We start from the raw sequence: 17,248 nt of genomic DNA, 5'->3' as shown, positions 1-17,248 counted from the left end.
AGAAGTGAATGAGAGTCCTGAAGGAAAAAGGAACTGCCTGCTGAAGGAGTGAATGAGAGTCCTGAAGGAGAAAGGAGCAGCCTGCTGAAGGAGAAAGGAGCAGCCTGCTGAAGGAGAAAGAAGTGAAAGAGTCCTGAAGGAGAAAGGAGCAGCCTGCGGAAGGAGAAAGGAGCAGCCTGCGGAAGGAGAAAGGAGCAGCCTGCGGAAGGAGAAAGGAGTGATTGAGAGTCCTGAAGGAGAAAGGAGCAGCCTGCTGAAGGAGAAAGGAGCTGCCTGCTGAAGGAGAAAGGAGCAGCCTGCTGAAGGAGAAAGGAGCAGCCTGCTGAAGGAGAAAGGAGCAGCCTGCTGAAGGAGTGAATGAGAGTCCTGAAGGAGAAAGGAGCAGCCTGCTGAAGGAGAAAGGAGCAGCCTGCGGAAGGAGAAAGGAGTGATTGAGAGTCCTGAAGGAGAAAGGAGCAGCCTGCTGAAGGAGAAAGGAGCTGCCTGCTGAAGGAGAAAGGAGCAGCCTGCTGAAGGAGAAAGGAGCTGCCTGCTGAAGGAGTGAATGAGAGTCCTGAAGGAGAAAGGAGCAGCCTGCTGAAGGAGAAAGGAGCAGCCTGCTGAAGGAGAAAGGAGCAGCCTGCTGAAGGAGTGAATGAGAGTCCTGAAGGAGAAAGGAGCAGCCTGCTGAAGGAGAAAGGAGCTGAAGGAGAAAGGAGCTGAAGGAGAAAGGAGCAGCCTGCTGAAGGAGTGAATGAGAGTCCTGAAGGAGAAAGGAGCAGCCTGCTGAAGGAGAAAGGAGCAGCCTGCTGAAGGAGAAAGGAGCAGCCTGCTGAAGGAGTGAATGAGAGTCCTGAAGGAGAAAGGAGCAGCCTGCTGAAGGAGAAAGGAGCAGCCTGCTGAAGGAGAAGTGAATGAGAGTCCTGAAGGAAAAAGGAACTGCCTGCTGAAGGAGTGAATGAGAGTCCTGAAGGAGAAAGGAGCAGCCTGCTGAAGGAGAAAGGAGCAGCCTGCTGAAGGAGAAAGAAGTGAAAGAGTCCTGAAGGAGAAAGGAGCAGCCTGCGGAAGGAGAAAGGAGCAGCCTGCGGAAGGAGAAAGGAGCAGCCTGCGGAAGGAGAAAGGAGCAGCCTGCGGAAGGAGAAAGGAGTGATTGAGAGTCCTGAAGGAGAAAGGAGCAGCCTGCTGAAGGAGAAAGGAGCTGCCTGCTGAAGGAGAAAGGAGCAGCCTGCTGAAGGAGAAAGGAGCAGCCTGCTGAAGGAGTGAACGAGAGTCCTGAAGGAGAAAGGAGCTGAAGGAGAAAGGAGCAGCCTGCTGAAGGAGTGAATGAGAGTCCTGAAGGAGAAAGGAGCAGCCTGCTGAAGGAGAAAGGAGCAGCCTGCTGAAGGAGTGAATGAGAGTCCTGAAGGAGAAAGGAGCTGAAGGAGAAAGGAGCAGCCTGCTGAAGGAGTGAATGAGAGTCCTGAAGGAGAAAGGAGCAGCCTGCTGAAGGAGAAAGGAGCTGAAGGAGAAAGGAGCAGCCTGCTGAAGGAGAAAGGAGCTGAAGGAGAAAGGAGCAGCCTGCTGAAGGAGAAAGGAGCTGAAGGAGAAAGGAGCAGCCTGCTGAAGGAGAAAGGAGCTGAAGGAGAAAGGAGCAGCCTGCTGAAGGAGAAAGGAGCTGCCTGCTGAAGGAGAAAGGAGCTGCCTGCTGAAGGAGTGAATGAGAGTCCTGAAGGAGAAAGGAGCAGCCTGCTGAAGGAGAAAGGAGCAGCCTGCTGAAGGAGTGAATGAGAGTCCTGAAGGAGAAAGGAGCTAAAGGAGAAAGGAGCTGAAGGAGAAAGGAGCAGCCTGCTGAAGGAGTGAATGAGAGTCCTGAAGGAGAAAGGAGCAGCCTGCTGAAGGAGTGAATGAGAGTCCTGAAGGAGAAAGGAGCAGCCTGCTGAAGGAGTGAATGAGAGTCCTGAAGGAGAAAGGAGCAGCCTGCTGAAGGAGAAAGGAGCTGAAGGAGAAAGGAGCAGCCTGCTGAAGGAGAAAGGAGCAGCCTGCTGAAGGAGAAAGGAGGAGCTGAAGGAGACTCGCCTCAGGGTCAGTGTGGGCTCGGACCCGGACAGCCCAGCTGACACTTACAGCTAAGTCATGTTATTATTATTCCTATTATTCCTGCACTTCCAGTGATCTGGACCCGGAGCCGGAGAGAGAGAGAGAGAGAGAGAGAGAGTGAGTGAACCCCTGCGGCTGGAATGTTCCTCGGCTGTACTGACTCCAGCGGCGCAGCCCTCATGTGCAGCAGCTCTGAGGGAAAACGCTGCTTTTCCTCTCCGGGGTTTACAGTTAGCTAACAGGCTAACAGCGGCTCACTGCAGCGGCTCTCTCTCTCTCTCTCTCTCTCTCCACCACCACAGAACACAATAAACACAGCGCCCCGACCCAAACAGCACAGAACAGAACCCCCGCAGAATAACAGCAAAACCGGCCAGGACTCACCGTTCTCCGGGCGGTCAGGCAGCGGGCTGGGTCTGGGTGTGTGTGTGCAGAAGGGCGCAGCACTGCATTGGAACACGGCGGCTGTTGTTGTAATGTGTGATGAGCTGAAGGCGGAGGGTCCGTTACTGGCCTTACAGTCACACACAGGTGTGGCGACATCTGCTGGTCAAATTATCCACTTACAACAATGGGGAAAAGAAAAAGGCAGGCCTTCCACTGTCCTGCTCTGCAGGGTCCCAGCTGGGGTTCACCCTGCACAGGTCATCACAGCGCTGACACACAGACACAAACAACCATTCACTCACACCTACGGTCAATTTAGAGTCGCCAGTTAACCTAACCTGCATGTGTTTGGGGGAAACCGGAGCACCCAGAGGAAACCCACGCGGACACGGGGAGAACATGCAAACTCCATACAGAAAGGCCCCTGTAGGCCACGGGGCTCGAACCCAGGACCTTCTTGCTGTGAGGCAACAGCGCTAACCACTACACCACCATTTTTTTTAATTGAAATTATCTTTACACCCTGATAGTAATTAATAAATCAAATACTCTGACAATAAAAAGAAAAATATCTGGTCATCTTTGGCAATCTCAGGGCTGTAAAAGCCTGTCCAGTCATTTCATTCAATCTGAATGGCCTACCTATCTGTCTACCTACCTACCTGCCTGTCTACCTGCCTGCCTGTCTACCTGCCTGCCTGTGTAGCTGCCTACCTACCTGCCTGCCTGCCTGCCTGTCCACCCACCTACCTGCCTGTCCACCTACCTGCCTGTGTACCTACCTGTCTACCTGTGTACCTATCTGTCCACCTGCCTACCTGTGTACCTACCTGTCTACCTGTGTACCTACCTGTCTACCTACCTGCTTGCACTGCAAAAAAATTAAAACTGAATTTGAGGAGAAAATTACTTCATACTCGTGAAATTATCTTTCTGCATGGACAGATATTTTTACTTGGTAAGACATCTTGGAATAAGTTGATTGCAATCTCAAACTAGATTTAATAATCTCAGAATTGGTGTCTTGTATTCTTCGAATGGGAAATGCTAGATCGTTTCAACTATATTCAAGATATTTTCACTTGCTAAGACATCATTTTTTGCAGTGTGTCTACCTGCCTGTCTACCTACCTGCCTGTCTATCTACCTGCCTGTCCACCTGCACACCCATTGTGCCTAACCAGAGTCTTCCACAATGCTCGGCAGACATACTGCTAAAGCTAGTGAGTTCGTTGACAGCTCTGAGCATCAGTTGCTATGTTCGTTGCTTACATACATTATGATAATCTTTGGTGTTTTCTTACATGTGAATGAGACATGAGGTAGTTGGATCTGACAACAATGTGCGACTACACCCCCCGCCAAAGTTCTCTCTAGTGGACTCGTCCTCCAGCAGTAGTCAGGCAGTGCTCGTTCATATGGTTTGGAGGAGTGATTTGAAGGGAGAGGGTGGAATTTTTCAGATACTTTCAAAATCTAACATACTCTTGCTGGTTTCTTCAAATTTACCTACCATGCCTTTAAGAGCAGACTCTACTTAATTTGTTGTTTAATAACTGGAATGCATGTATCATCTATACTGCTATATCCATCTATCATCTATACTGCTTATGCATCAGGTTTGCAGAGGAAGCTGGAGCTATTCCCAGCTGACTTCGGGCAAGAGGTGGGTACACCCTGGGCAGGTTGTCAATCTATCACAGGGCTTACACAAAGACAAACAACCATTCACACTCACATTCACACCGATGGGCAATTTAGAGTAGCCAGTTGACCTAATCCACATGTCTTTAGACTGGGTTGGGAGGGGACAAGCACCCAGAGGAAACCAACACGGGCACAGAGAGAACATGGAAACTCCACAGAGAAATGCAACAGTGCTGACCACTGTACCAACATGCCACCATGCTTTATATCTCATCTCATTATCTGTAGCCGCTTATCCTGTTCTACAGGGTCGCAGGCAAGCTGGAGCCTATCCCAGCTGACTACGGGCGAAAGGCGGGGTACACCCTGGACAAGTCACCAGGTCATGACAGAGCTGACACATAGACACAGACAACCATTCACACTCACATTCACACCTACGCTCAATTTAGAGTCACCAGTTAACCTAACCTGCATGTCTTTGGACTGTGGGGGAAACCGGAGCACCCGGAGGAAACCCACGTGGACATGGGGAGAACATGCAAACTCCACACAGAAAGACCCTCGCCGGCCACAGGGCTCAAACCCAGAACCTTCTTGCTGTGAGGTGACAGCGCTAACCACTACACCACCGTGCCACCATGCTTTATATCATTATTGAAAATATTACATGCTTTAAATGACAGCAGTGTGTTGCCTTCTGTCAGTGTCAGTTGAAATGCTGCTCTTCCACTTTTGTATGGCACTATTAGACCCCTGACTGTAATGTTACAACAGAATCATTTACACTCAGCCCATGCTGCCTGTATAACTGTCACATACAATTGTATATTGCACATTTCTTCCTCTTAGGTTCAGTATTGTATTACTGTACTTATTTGACATACAGTTCTGTCCAAAGGTCTTAGGAACCCTATTTTTAGTACAAACTTTGTTGTAGATTTTTATTTTATGACTTGCACAGTATCCAGTCAGTATAAAAACTTTTTAGATTTCCAAACATTAGTTTTTCTGCACAAAATTAAATGTTACAGAAAAAAATGATTCCATGTCAGTCAAGAAAAGAAGAATATTATATAAGAGACCACTTTTCACTAATCAGTCCTCATACTGTTGTCATTGGGGTCTAAGCACTGAGGATGCAAGGCATCTATTGTAACTGTTTGAATTTTTCAATATTATTTTCAAACTTTTTGCCATAGGAGTCCATGGCAGCCCATCAAACCCCTTGGTGTATTTTGATGAAATCTGGCATATTGATAGAGGACAGTCCAAATTATCCAGGCATCAAATTTGGGGTCAATCCGTCCATCCATCTCTGTAGTGCCACCAACAGGCCAAATTTCAAGGTCCATCCATTTCCATCCATCCATTATCTGTAGCCGCTTATCCTGTTCTACAACCTATCCCAGCTGACTATGGGTGAGAGGCGGGGTACACCCTGGACAAGTTGCCAGGTTATCGCATGGCTGACACAGAGACAAACACCCATTCACACCTACGGTCAATTTAGAGCCACCAGTTAACCTAACTTGCATGTCTTTGGACTGTGGGGGAAACCGGAGCACCCGGAGGAAACCCACACAGACACGGGGAGAACATGCAAACTCCACACAGAAAGGCCCTTGCCAGCCGCTGGGCTCGAACCCAGGACCTTCTTGGTGTGAGGCGACAGCGCTAACCACTACACCACCCGCCGTTTAAAGATTTTCCACCATTTTGAATTTTTCGAAAAACCTGCTTTTGTAAACTAGTCCTAGACTGTTGATCCTATCACCACCAAATTTGGTACATATCATCTACAGAGGGTTCTGACCAAAAGTTCTTCAAAGTATTGTGCTAGGGTAAACGATATGGCCACTGTCATCCAATGAAATCCAATGGTGAAACCACCAAACAGGAAGTGAGTCCAGATCTCAGCAACACTTTTACACTAAACATTGGTGTTGGTGAAATGACTTAACTCCACCCTGAAGGAGTCCAGCAACAAGTACCCCTATTTGACCACGCTGGGGCGCTATAATAAGGAAAAGCATTTTTTTTAGTCATTACTCTGCATGTCTTTTTTCTCAAAACCTGAATCTTTTTTTTCCAGTCAAGCCTTTTGTGATCCTGACATCAGAACATGCTGCCATTTCCTGTTCTGAGATTGTATTTTTGACGGCAAAGCTGCCAAACAGGAAGTGTGCTCATATCTCAGCCAATCAGTGGTCAGTTGACATGGAATTTCCTGCGAGTCATTTTGTCAACCATGTCCTTGACAGAATGACATTAGGTTTCCATGGCAACTATGCTCTGCTGGGTGCTTGGCCCCCTCATCTCTGCTTGTAGATATATTTTGTTGTTGTTGTTGTTTATTGCTTATATAATCGCCTAGGGCAGGACAGCACGGTGGTGTAGTGGTTAGCACTGTTGCCTCACAGCAAGAAGGTTCTGGGTTCGAGGCCGGCGAGGGCCTTTCTGTGTGGAGTTTGCATGTTCTCCCCGTGTCCGCGTGGGTTTCCTCCGGGTGCTCCAGTTTCCCCCACAGTCCAAAGACATGCAGGTTAGGTTAACTGGTGACTCTAAATTGACCGTAGGTGTGAATGTGAGTGTGAATGGTTGTCTGTGTCTATGTGTCGGCCCTGTGATGACCTGGCAACTTGTCCAGGGTGTACCCCACCTTTCGCCCGTAGTCAGCTGGGATAGGCTCCAGCTTGCCTGCGACCCTGTAGAACAGGATAAAGCGGCTTGAGATAATGAGATGAGATGAGATAATGAATGGATGGAATCACCTAGGGCAATGCTGATTCAAACTTTCATTTAATATCACTTCAGTAAACAAATCACTGACATTTCAATTCCACTCTGATCTGCATTTATTTAGGAAAATAGCAAAACATGCAGCAGTCATTTGTCTGGCCAAGACAAAAAGGTGGCCCTGTTTGTGTGGGACATCCTGTGATTGTGCTGCTGCTGTGAAAGCTGTCTCAGATACAGTACATCCAGTGGGAATATTGAAAGAAGGAAAGCACAACTTTATTCATCACACACTTGTGAAATTTCCTCTCAGTGAACACACACATGAGCAATGAGCACACACACATACATACATACATACATACATACCCAGAGCAGTGGGCAGCCATGCTAATAGCACCTGGGGAGCAGTGCCTCGCTCAAGGGCACCTCAGCCCAAGGCCGCCCCATGTTAACCTAACTGCACGCCTTTGAAGCCGGAGCACCTGGAGGAAACCCACGCAGACACGGGGAGAACATGCAAACTCTGCACAGAAAGGCACTGGGTTCGAACCCAGAACCTTCTTGCTGTGAGGCGACTGTGCTAACCACTACACCACTGTGCCACCACATTGGGAAATTTAATGAGTTAAACCTCATGGTGAATTCAAGTACCTGGGGTCAACTATGCAGGAAAATGGAGGCTGTGATAGTGAGGTGAGAAAGAGAGTGCAGGCAGGGTGGAGCAGTTGCAGAAGGATTTCGGGAGTCGTTTGTGATAGGAAAGTCCCAGCAAAAGTGAAAGGTAAGATGTATAAGACAGTAGTGAGACCAGTTGTGATGTATGGATTGGAGACCGTACACTTAACGAAGAGACAGGAGGCAAAGTTGGAGGTGGCGGAGTTGAGGATGTTAAGGTTTGCAATAAGGAGTGACGAGGTTGGACAGGATAAGGAACGAGCACATCAGAAGGACAGCACTTGTGGAGAGCTTGGGAATTAAGCGAAGAGAGATGAGACGGAGATGGTATGGGCACATCCTGAGAAGAGATGCAGAGCATGTTGGAAAGAGAATGTTGAGGATGGAGCTGCCAGGCACACGAAAACAAGGAAGGCCAAAGAGGAGATACATGGATGTGGTGAGAAGCATGCGGAAGACAGGGAGCAATGGAGACGAAAGATCCACTGTGGTGATCCCCTGATCAGGAGCTGCCAAAAGAAGAAGAAGAAGAATGAGTTAAACCTCATGCTCATCTCATCATCTCTAGCCGCTTTATCCTGTTCTACAGGGTCGCAGGCAAGCTGGAGCCTATCCCAGCTGACTACGGGCGGAAGGCTGGGTACACCCTGGACAAGTCACCAGGTCATCACAGGGCTGACACACAGACAACCATTCACACTCACGGTCAATTTAGAGTCACCAGTTAACCTAACCTGCACGTCTTTGGACTGTGGGGGAAACCGGAGCACCCGGAGGAAACCCACGCGGACACGGGGAGAACATGCAAACTCCGTGCAGAAAGGCCCTCGTCAGCCACGGGGCTCGAACCCGGACCTTCTTGCTGTGAGGCGACAGCGCTAACCGCTACACCACCGTGCCGCCCCTAAACCTCATGCTATTTTTTATATCTCATCTCATTATCTCTAGCCGCTTTATCCTGTTCTACAGGGTCGCAGGCAAGCTGGAGCCTATCCCAGCTGACTACGGGGGAAAGGCGGGGTACACCCTGGACAAGTCGCCAGGTCATCACAGGGCTGACACATAGACACAGACAACCATTCACACTCACATTCACACCTACGCTCAATTTAGAGTCACCAGTTAACCTAACCTGCATGTCTTTGGACTGTGGGGGAAACCGGAGCACCCGGAGGAAACCCACGCGGACACGGGGAGAACATGCAAACTCCACACAGAAAGGCCCTCGCCGGCCACGGGGCTCGAACCTGGACCTTCTTGCTGTGAGGCGACGACGCCAGCCACTACACCACCGTGCCACCCCTAAACCTCATGCTATTTTTTATATCTCATCTCATTATCTCTAGCCGCTTTATCTTGTTCTACAGGGTCGCAGGCAAGCTGGAGCCTATCCCAGCTGACTACGGGCGAAAGGCGGGGTACACCCTGGACAAGTCGCCAGGTCATCACAGGGCTGACACATAGACACAGACAACCATTCACATTCACACCTACGGTCAATTTAGAGTCACCAGTTAACCTAACCTGCATGTCTTTGGACTGTGGGGGAAACCGAAAGAAACCCACCCGGCCACGGGGCTCGAACCCGGACCTTCTTGCTGTGAGGCGACAGCACTAACCACTATTTTTTATATATTAAACTGTATATGTGATTAGAAATCTCTGACACATTTACAGGTTGCTCTATTCTGATGAAAAAGGAGGATTAGTACACTATCAGGGGTTGGTCAGTTTTGTTTGACCGTGGTGGGCGTGGCTTCACATCGACGTCCTGTACGTCATTGCGTCATTACGTCGAGTTCGATCAACGTCGTCTGTAAAGACAGAGAGAGAGGGGGGGGAGGAGGAGGACCAGATTTAAAAATATGAGATTATGACCGGGTCGCTTTTATAACCCGCAGGACAGCGGTCTGTTTCGATCGCTTTGGGGTTTTTTTCTCCCTCCCGCTCTGTTTCTCGGATTGAGGTGTATGAGGAGCGGCGGAGAAAAGCGGTGTACCTTGCTAAGGTAGCGAAGGAAGGGGAAAGTCAAAGGGGGCTGTTGGTGGATATTTGGAGAAGGAAAACAACATGGCTGCTGTGGAGCTGGAGTGGATTCCTGAGACCCTGTACAACACCGCGATATCAGCCGTGGTGGATAATTACAGTCGGTCGCGACGGGATATCCGCTCACTTCCTGAAAATATCCAGTTTGACGTTTACTACAAGGTAAACAAGACTCGCTAACGACATGTACAGAGAAGCACTTTGTTTTGAGGTTAGCATGGAAGCTTGTGCTGTGTTGGAAAGATTAGCTAACGTTAAACTAGCGAGACCGGAAGTTGTGTCGAGTTGTGCTTGAAAAAGCGAGCTTGGGTTAATAAATAACGTGTGTGTGTGTGTGTGTGTTGTGTGGTTTCATCGTGTGTGGGAATATCAGTAAGTTGAGCTCACTAGCGAGGTCGAGGAGTTCACTCAGTGTCAGTCCATGATGGAGTCATCAACTGGCTGGGATCTGTCTTCACTGTTTGCATGGTCTGTTTTTGTGTGGCAAATATTTAATCCTGACAACTTTAGGGTTGTTTTACAATCAAGGAACAAAGTTTGTGTCACAGGGGTTCAGAATTCACATTGATTCAAACTGCTTCTTGTACCAGTTTTTAAGTGAAGGACAAGTTAAAGAACAGATTTCAGGTAATTTTTTTGACATGTGTATTAGGGTGGTCCCCAATTTTTTTTTTAGGATTTTGTTACGACCACTTTTTTTTTTTTTTTTACATTGCCTAAAAGAAGTTATTGTGCGAAATTTGGTTAAGATTGAACAATGTTTAGAGGCGCCACAAAGCCATTAAAGTTTTCACTCAAGACACAATATAAAATAATGTGGCTTATTAACTGTTTCATGGGCGGCACGGTGGTGTAGTGGTTAACACTGTCGCCTCACAGCAAGAAGGTCCTGGGTTCGAGCCCCAGGGCCGGCGAGGGTCTTTCTGTGTGGAGTTTGCATGTTCTCCCCGTGTCCGCGTGGGTTTCCTCCGGGTGCTCCGGTTTCCCCCACAGTCCAAAGACATGCAGGTTAGGTTAACTGGTGACTCTAAATTGAGCGTAGGTGTGAATGTGAGTGTGAATGGTTGTCTGTGTCTATGTGTCAGCCCTGTGATGACCTGGCGACTTGTCCAGGGTGTACCCCGCCTTTTGCCCGTAGTCAGCTGGGATAGACTCCAGCTTGCCTGCGACCCTGTAGAACAGGATAAAGCGGCTACAGATAATGAGATGAATGAGATTAACTGTTTCATATTAAGGCAAGGCAAGTTTATTTCTACAGCGCATTTCATACACAGTGGCAGTTCAGTGTGCTTTACAGAGGTAAAGGCAAAACAATAGAAAATAAAACTACATAAAATAACGGGGGAAGAAGAGAGGAAAAAAATACTAAGAATTAAACAATAGTAGAAATACAATAATAAAATGAAGTAAAAGTTCAGTAAAAAACAGCAGAATAAAAGTTAAGTAAAGTTTAAAACCTGTAAAGATCTCATCTCATTATCTCTAGCCGCTTTATCCTGTTCTACAGGGTCGCAGGCAAGCTGGAGCCTATCCCAGCTGACTATGGGCGAAAGGCGGGGTACACCCTGGACAAGTCGCCAGGTCATCACAGGGCTGACACATAGACACAGACAATCATTCACACTCACATTCACACCTACGGTCAATTTAGAGTCACCAGTTAACCTAACCTGCATGTCTTTGGACTGTGGGGGAAACCGGAGCACCCGGAGGAAACCCACGCGGACACGGGGAGAACATGCAAACTCCACACAGAAAGGCCCTCGCCGGCCCCGGGGCTCGAACCCAGGGCCTTCTTGCTGTGAGGCGACAGCGCTAACCACTACACCACCGTGCCGCCACCTGTAAAGATGACGATATTTATCAGTTAGCAGAAAGCATCTGAGAACAGCTTGGTCTTTAGTCTAGATTTGAAGCTGCCAACAGCAGGAGCATTTTTCGCTACGTTCACACTGCAAGGCTTAATGCTCAATTCCGATTTTTTTGTGAAATCCGATTTTTTTGTGAGGTCGTTCACATTAACAAATATACGCGACTTGTATGTGATCCTCAGTATGAACGAAAAGCGACCTAAAAGTGTTCCGCATGCGCATTGCAGGATACGACGACGTCACACGCAGTGAGCATGGCCAGTGTTTACGGAAGTAAAACCGCCCGGTTGCGGTATGACCCATCCAATCTAGCTTGAATAGCTGTATCCCCCCAAATGGAAATCAGCTCCCTAACCTCTGCGTCCTTCCATTGAGAAGATTCAGAACCTTCACAGCCCGAAGCGTCCCTCGCATTGATGTCATGCGCAGGGGCGCAGATACATTTTTTGAACTGGGGGGGGACAAAGCGCCAGCAAACCAACCCCAACCCCGATATGCCTGTCAAACTTGTTGTGGGTTACCATAGCAACCAAGCTCGAGCTCGCAACCTGTGCAGTCTGTGCAGCTCAACCAACCGAATATTAGTCTTTGTTTTGTTTTATGCGAGTTGTTGCAACTATGTATACACTGCCGTGCACCTCAATAAACCGAATGGTAATTAGTCTTTTGATTTTTCCATGAGGTTTGCCTTATGCAAAGTGGGGGGGACCGAACGAAGTGAATTTAAATCTGGGTGGGACGAATCCCACCCGTCCCCCCCTCTATCTGCGCCCGTGATTATGCGCCATGTTGTTGTAACCTTTTTTGAGAGACCCGCCGCCTACTTCAGCGCAGAATAGTGACGTTTGTGGCTTGTTGATGACGCGCAAGTCAGATGAATGCGACCTGGCGGTTCAGACTGAAGTCGCATATGAAAAGAGCGGATAGGAATCGCAATTAGGACCACATATCCAAACGGCCTGGGTCAGATTTGAAAAAATCGGATCTGTGTCGTTCATATTGTCAATAAAAGATCGGATACAGGTCACATATGGGCGAAAAGATCGGATTTGAGTCACTTCAGCCTGCAGTGTGAACGTAGCCTTTGATGTCCTTTGGGAGTTGGTTCCATAGCTGCACTGCATAGTAGCTAAAAGCTGCTTCACCACACTTTGTTTTAACAACAGGTTTTACCAGTAAATTTTGCTGCTGCGATCTGGTTACCATCTGATTGGGTTAGGCCGCTGCAACATATCAGGTACCCCTTTTCCACCAAATCAGTTCCAGGGCTGGTTCGGTGCTGGGGCTGGTTCACAACTCGTTCAACTTGCGAGCCAGCTGAGAACCAGTTTGCTTTTCCATAGCTCGCGGTGCTAAGGGGAGCCACGTCATTATGTCGCTGTATACGTCAGTTACGTCACTATGTTTGCATAAGCCTTGGTGCAAATATCGAAGCAAAAACAAGGCGGAAGCAGCAGCAACAACAACAGTAATAATAATGGATGACTTTGCGTTTGTACAGCTGCTGCTTCTCGTCGCTTAAAAATGGCGATCTTTCGCGATCTTGTTATTGTTGTTGGTCTTAACAACTCCGCCCCCCCCGTTGATGTAAGCGGTTCTTTCCTCTGGCCCAGCAGAGAGTTGGTGCTAGCCTGGAACCGGTTTTTCTGGCCCCAGAGCCAGTTCTTTGTCAGTGGAAACAGAAAACCCGGTTCCAAACTAAGCACTGGCCCCGAACCAGCCCTGGAACTGCTTTGGTGGAAAACGGGCAAGAGAGGTAATTGGGCCCTGTACCATTTATGGCCCTTTTCCACTACCCTTTTTCAGCTCACTTCAGCCCGACACGGCTCGCGTTTCGACTACCTCAGAGCAGCACGACTCTGCTCGCTTCAGCCCTGCTTAGCACCCAAAACTCGCACGGTTTTGGAGTGGGGCTGAAGCGAGCCGAGCCGAGTGGGGCTAGGGGTGTGAGCAGACACTCCCCTGTGCACTGATTGGTGAGGAGGAGTGTCCTCACATGCCCCGCGAGCACACTGGGATCTGTAAACACCGTAAACCCGGAAGAAGAAGAATTACAAATTATGAGAATTTCTGAAGCCTTATGCGCCTCGCCTCATCTATACGCTCTTGCCAGTATCTGTCCGCGTTGTCGGTGACAACAAGCCACAGCACCAAGACCAGCAACACTAACGACTCCATGTCCTCCATGTTTATTGTTTACTCTCTGGGTCGTGAGACTACCGCTTAAAAGATCACTGATGTCACTGTTTGCGCCGCCTAACAACATCACGTGACGTCCACCCACTTTTGCTAACTCCACCCAATGTGTCCACCCACTTCCAGCCAGCACGGTTCAGCGCGGTTGTAGTCGAAATGCAACTCCAACAGCCCCACTCAGCTCGACTCAGCCCAACTCAGCACGGCACGGCTCAGCCCGACTCAGCCGCATTGGTAGTGGAAAAGCGGCGTTAGAGATTTGTGCACCAGCAGCAATGCTTTCAAGTCAATTCTGTATCTTGCTGGAAGCCAGTGAAGGGACCTTATATTAATACAAACAGTACAGTAATATAACTAACTGTGTTCAAAGTAACAATAGCTATTACTTGTCTGTGATTTTCTAAACCCTTCGGTATTATGGTATCTTGTGGAGATAAGAACACACTAAGGACTTCCCTAGCAGAAGGAAGCTTTCTCCCAGACAGTTCCTTGGAAGTGGGACCAATTAACCAAACATACTTGTCCTTTCTGGTTTTGTGCTTTGCACCACCGGTACTACTTGTATTCCTGTTGCTAGCCATCTGAAAAACATAGAAAGAAAAACATTCACAACTTCATCAGCATATTACGATCAGTGCTCATTGTTTAAGAACCCCTTAGTGCATGAAAGTTAACCTTCTATCAGTCTATAAACTCTTCCTGCCTCTTCTTTTTCATAGAAGTGGCGTATTCCCTCTAGAACTGTGACTTTTTGGGGGTTTGAGATCTTCTCTGCAACAGTCTACACACCAACTAATGTTAATGGCTTAACCCGGTTTGCAACCTCGTGTGGCACCTCTAAATATTAACCAATTTTTCTGAAATTTTGCTTGTTGCCTTCTTTTAGCCTATGTAAAAAAAATGGCAGGGTGGTCGGAATGTTTTGGTAGAAATTTTTCCCATACATTTCGGAATCGGGACCACCCTAATGTGTATGGTAGTTTTGTGTAATCTGCTGTAAGATGGGAGAAACAAATGAAGTGATTCTCGGAGAGGACTTTTTTTTTTTTTTGACAATTCAGAATCCACTACTTCCATAGTGCTTTTAAATATAAGGCTGTAAGCTTTGTGTTCGTTGTCTCTAATATTTTTGTCCCAATATCTTGACCACATTTTAGGATGAAAATAATCATTTTAGATATGTTATTTTATATTGAAAAATTAGAGGACATTTTTTTTTTGACACAATTACATACTGATTTGATCAAAATAGTCTGAAAACTTACTGGCATTCAACTTTAAAACTTAACTATGTTTCCAATGATATGGAACCAAATATGTGTTTTATGGTATAAAGAATGATGTAAGCGCATCCTTTTTGGAGCTACCTGTGGTCAAAAAAGCACTTTTTCTAAATGACACGAGTAATTTTGCTAAATATGACATATTGCCATACATTCACCAAAAATAACGTTATCACCAATTTTTTTTGCATGGTAAATAGAGCTATCACAGGGCTACAATAAACAACCAAGTTTATTTATGGCCCTTTTCCACTACCCTTTTTCAGCTCACTTCAGCTCACTTCAGCCCGACACGGCTCGCGTTTCGACTACCAAAGAACAGCACGACTCAGCTCGCTTCAGCCCTGCTTAGCCCCTAAAACTCGCACCGTTTTGGAGTGGGGCTGAAGCGAGCCGAGTGAGGCTGGGGGCGTGAGCAGACACTCCCCTGTGCACTGATTGGTGAGGAGGAGTGTCCTCACATGCCCACACACGCCCCGCGAGCACGCTGGGATCTGTAAACACCGCAAACCCGGAAGAAGAAGAATTACGAATTATGAGAATTTCTGAAGCCTTATGCGCCTCGCCTCATCTATACGCTCTTGCCAGTATCTGTTGGCGTTGTCGGTGACAACAAGCCACAGCACCAAGACCAGCAACACTAACGACTCCATGTCCTCCATGTTTATTGTTTACTATCCGGGTCGTGAGACTACCGCTTAAAAGCTCACTGATGTCACTGTTTGCGCTGCTTAACGACATCACGTGACGTCCACCCACTTTCGCTAACTCCACCCAATGTGTCCACCCACTTCCAGCCAGCACGGTTCAGCGCGGTTGTAGTCGAAATGCAACTCCAACAGCCCCGCTCAGCCCGACTCAGCACGGCACGGCTCAGCCCGACTCAGCCGCGTTTGTAGTGGAAAAGCGGCATTAGTCAAGCCTTTTGATATTGAAGAGAATAAGTGTTAAATGTGATTTTTAGCTTGCGTAGCCTGATTGTAAAACAACCCTTTACTGAAGTGTCTGGGTTCATGTCAGTATGAAGCCTAAATAAACCATGGCCACTTTGAAGGAATGCATTTTTAATTCTATCCGTGCATCAGGAGGGTTTTTACAATTTTTTTTTTTTTTTTTTTTTTTTTTTTTTTTAAGTTATCCATTTCTTCTCTTGGTGTGTGTAGAAGTTAGTGTATGCTGGATAGAAGAAGCCTCACTTGTGCACTCGAGCAGTGAAATTCCTCCCACGTGGCCTACAGTATTTATTTTTTTCCTGCTTCACCATGACCCAATTCAAGATACTACGTCATGCATCACGTGGTGGGCTTTCCCTGTTCGTGCAAGGCATTCTGGGATACAAATTTGGGCAGCACAGTGGTGTAGTGGTTTGTACGGTTGCCTCACAGCAAGAAGGTTCAGGGTTCGAGCCCAGTGGCTGGTGAGGGCCTTTCTGCGTGGAGTTTGCATGCGGTTAGGTTAACATGGGACGGCTTTGAGCGAGGCGACTGCTCCCGGGCGCTGTTAGCATGGCTGCCCACTGCTCTGGGTGTGTGTGTGTGTGTGTGCGTGCTCATTGTTCATGTGTGTGTTCACTGCTTCAGATGGGTTAAATGCAGAGAGAAAATTTCACAAGTGTGTGATGAATAAAGTTGTGCTTTCTTTTTACTTCTTTTGGCTGCTCCTGATTAGGGGTCGCCACAGCGGATCTTTCGTCTCCATTGCTCCCTGTCGTCCACATCCTTCTCTACCACTTTCTTGTCCTCTCTCACCACATCCATGTATCTCCTCTTTGGTTTTCTTCGTTTTCATTTGCCTAGCAGCTCCATCCTCAACGTTCTTCTTCTGACATGCTCTGCATCTCTTCTCAGGATGTGCCCATACCATCTCAGTCTCATCTCTCTTAGCTTAAAGGGCATATTCTGGACCAATTTCTTTTTTTTTCTTTTTTTTTTAAATATGAAAGTATGTCCCTTTACACACTCATCCAGAAGGGTAATTTTGCGCAAGGCCATCTGTCTACAGCAGAAAAAAATAAAATACCAAAACGCGTCTGGAAAAATCCCAAGGGAGTCTGGAGCCAGATTCGTGACGTCACCTGCGGAAGCGCCAGCAGGCTGCGCGAGCTTTGCACGGTTTCAGTGCACAGCCTGTGTAGCCCAAGCGCTCCCATTTCTCTCTCATTGTCTGGTCTTTTGGAAAACGATGAGTACTAATCCCATTAAGATTGGTGTTGCTACACCCTCCTACGATACATCTGTTAACCATTTTAATAATTAGACGATAACGTTGAAGAAATTTGCAGAAAACCACCAGGTCGTTTTCTCATAAACAAACCAGCGCTGACGTAGGATTCAGAGGGAGGCGTTC

The 17,248-nt window shown here is 47.7% G+C and overlaps 2 protein-coding genes across 3 annotated transcripts in view; one reads left to right on the top strand and one right to left on the bottom strand.

Moving 5' to 3' along the window:
* The window catches only part of myo18ab (myosin XVIIIA b), a 257,442-nt gene extending 254,918 nt beyond the window's left edge, over nucleotides 1–2,524 (bottom strand). For both annotated transcript variants that reach the window (XM_060943952.1, XM_060943953.1), the window contains exon 1: nucleotides 2,440–2,524. The gene's annotated coding sequence lies outside the window, so the exon portion shown is untranslated. The remainder of the gene's footprint in view (nucleotides 1–2,439) is intronic.
* Nucleotides 2,525–9,314: 6,790 nt separating this feature from the next.
* The window catches only part of appbp2 (amyloid beta precursor protein (cytoplasmic tail) binding protein 2), a 36,155-nt gene continuing 28,221 nt past the window's right edge, over nucleotides 9,315–17,248 (top strand). The window contains exon 1 of the mRNA XM_060943948.1: nucleotides 9,315–9,714. Coding sequence (XP_060799931.1) covers nucleotides 9,577–9,714 — 138 coding nt within the window. The 5' untranslated portion in view covers nucleotides 9,315–9,576. The remainder of the gene's footprint in view (nucleotides 9,715–17,248) is intronic.

This window comes from Neoarius graeffei, chromosome 17 (genome assembly GCF_027579695.1).
Source record: "Neoarius graeffei isolate fNeoGra1 chromosome 17, fNeoGra1.pri, whole genome shotgun sequence".
In the NCBI taxonomy this organism is placed as follows: domain Eukaryota; kingdom Metazoa; phylum Chordata; class Actinopteri; order Siluriformes; family Ariidae; genus Neoarius; species Neoarius graeffei.
Note: the sequence above shows the minus strand (reverse complement) of the source record. Positions and strands in the feature narration are given on the sequence as shown.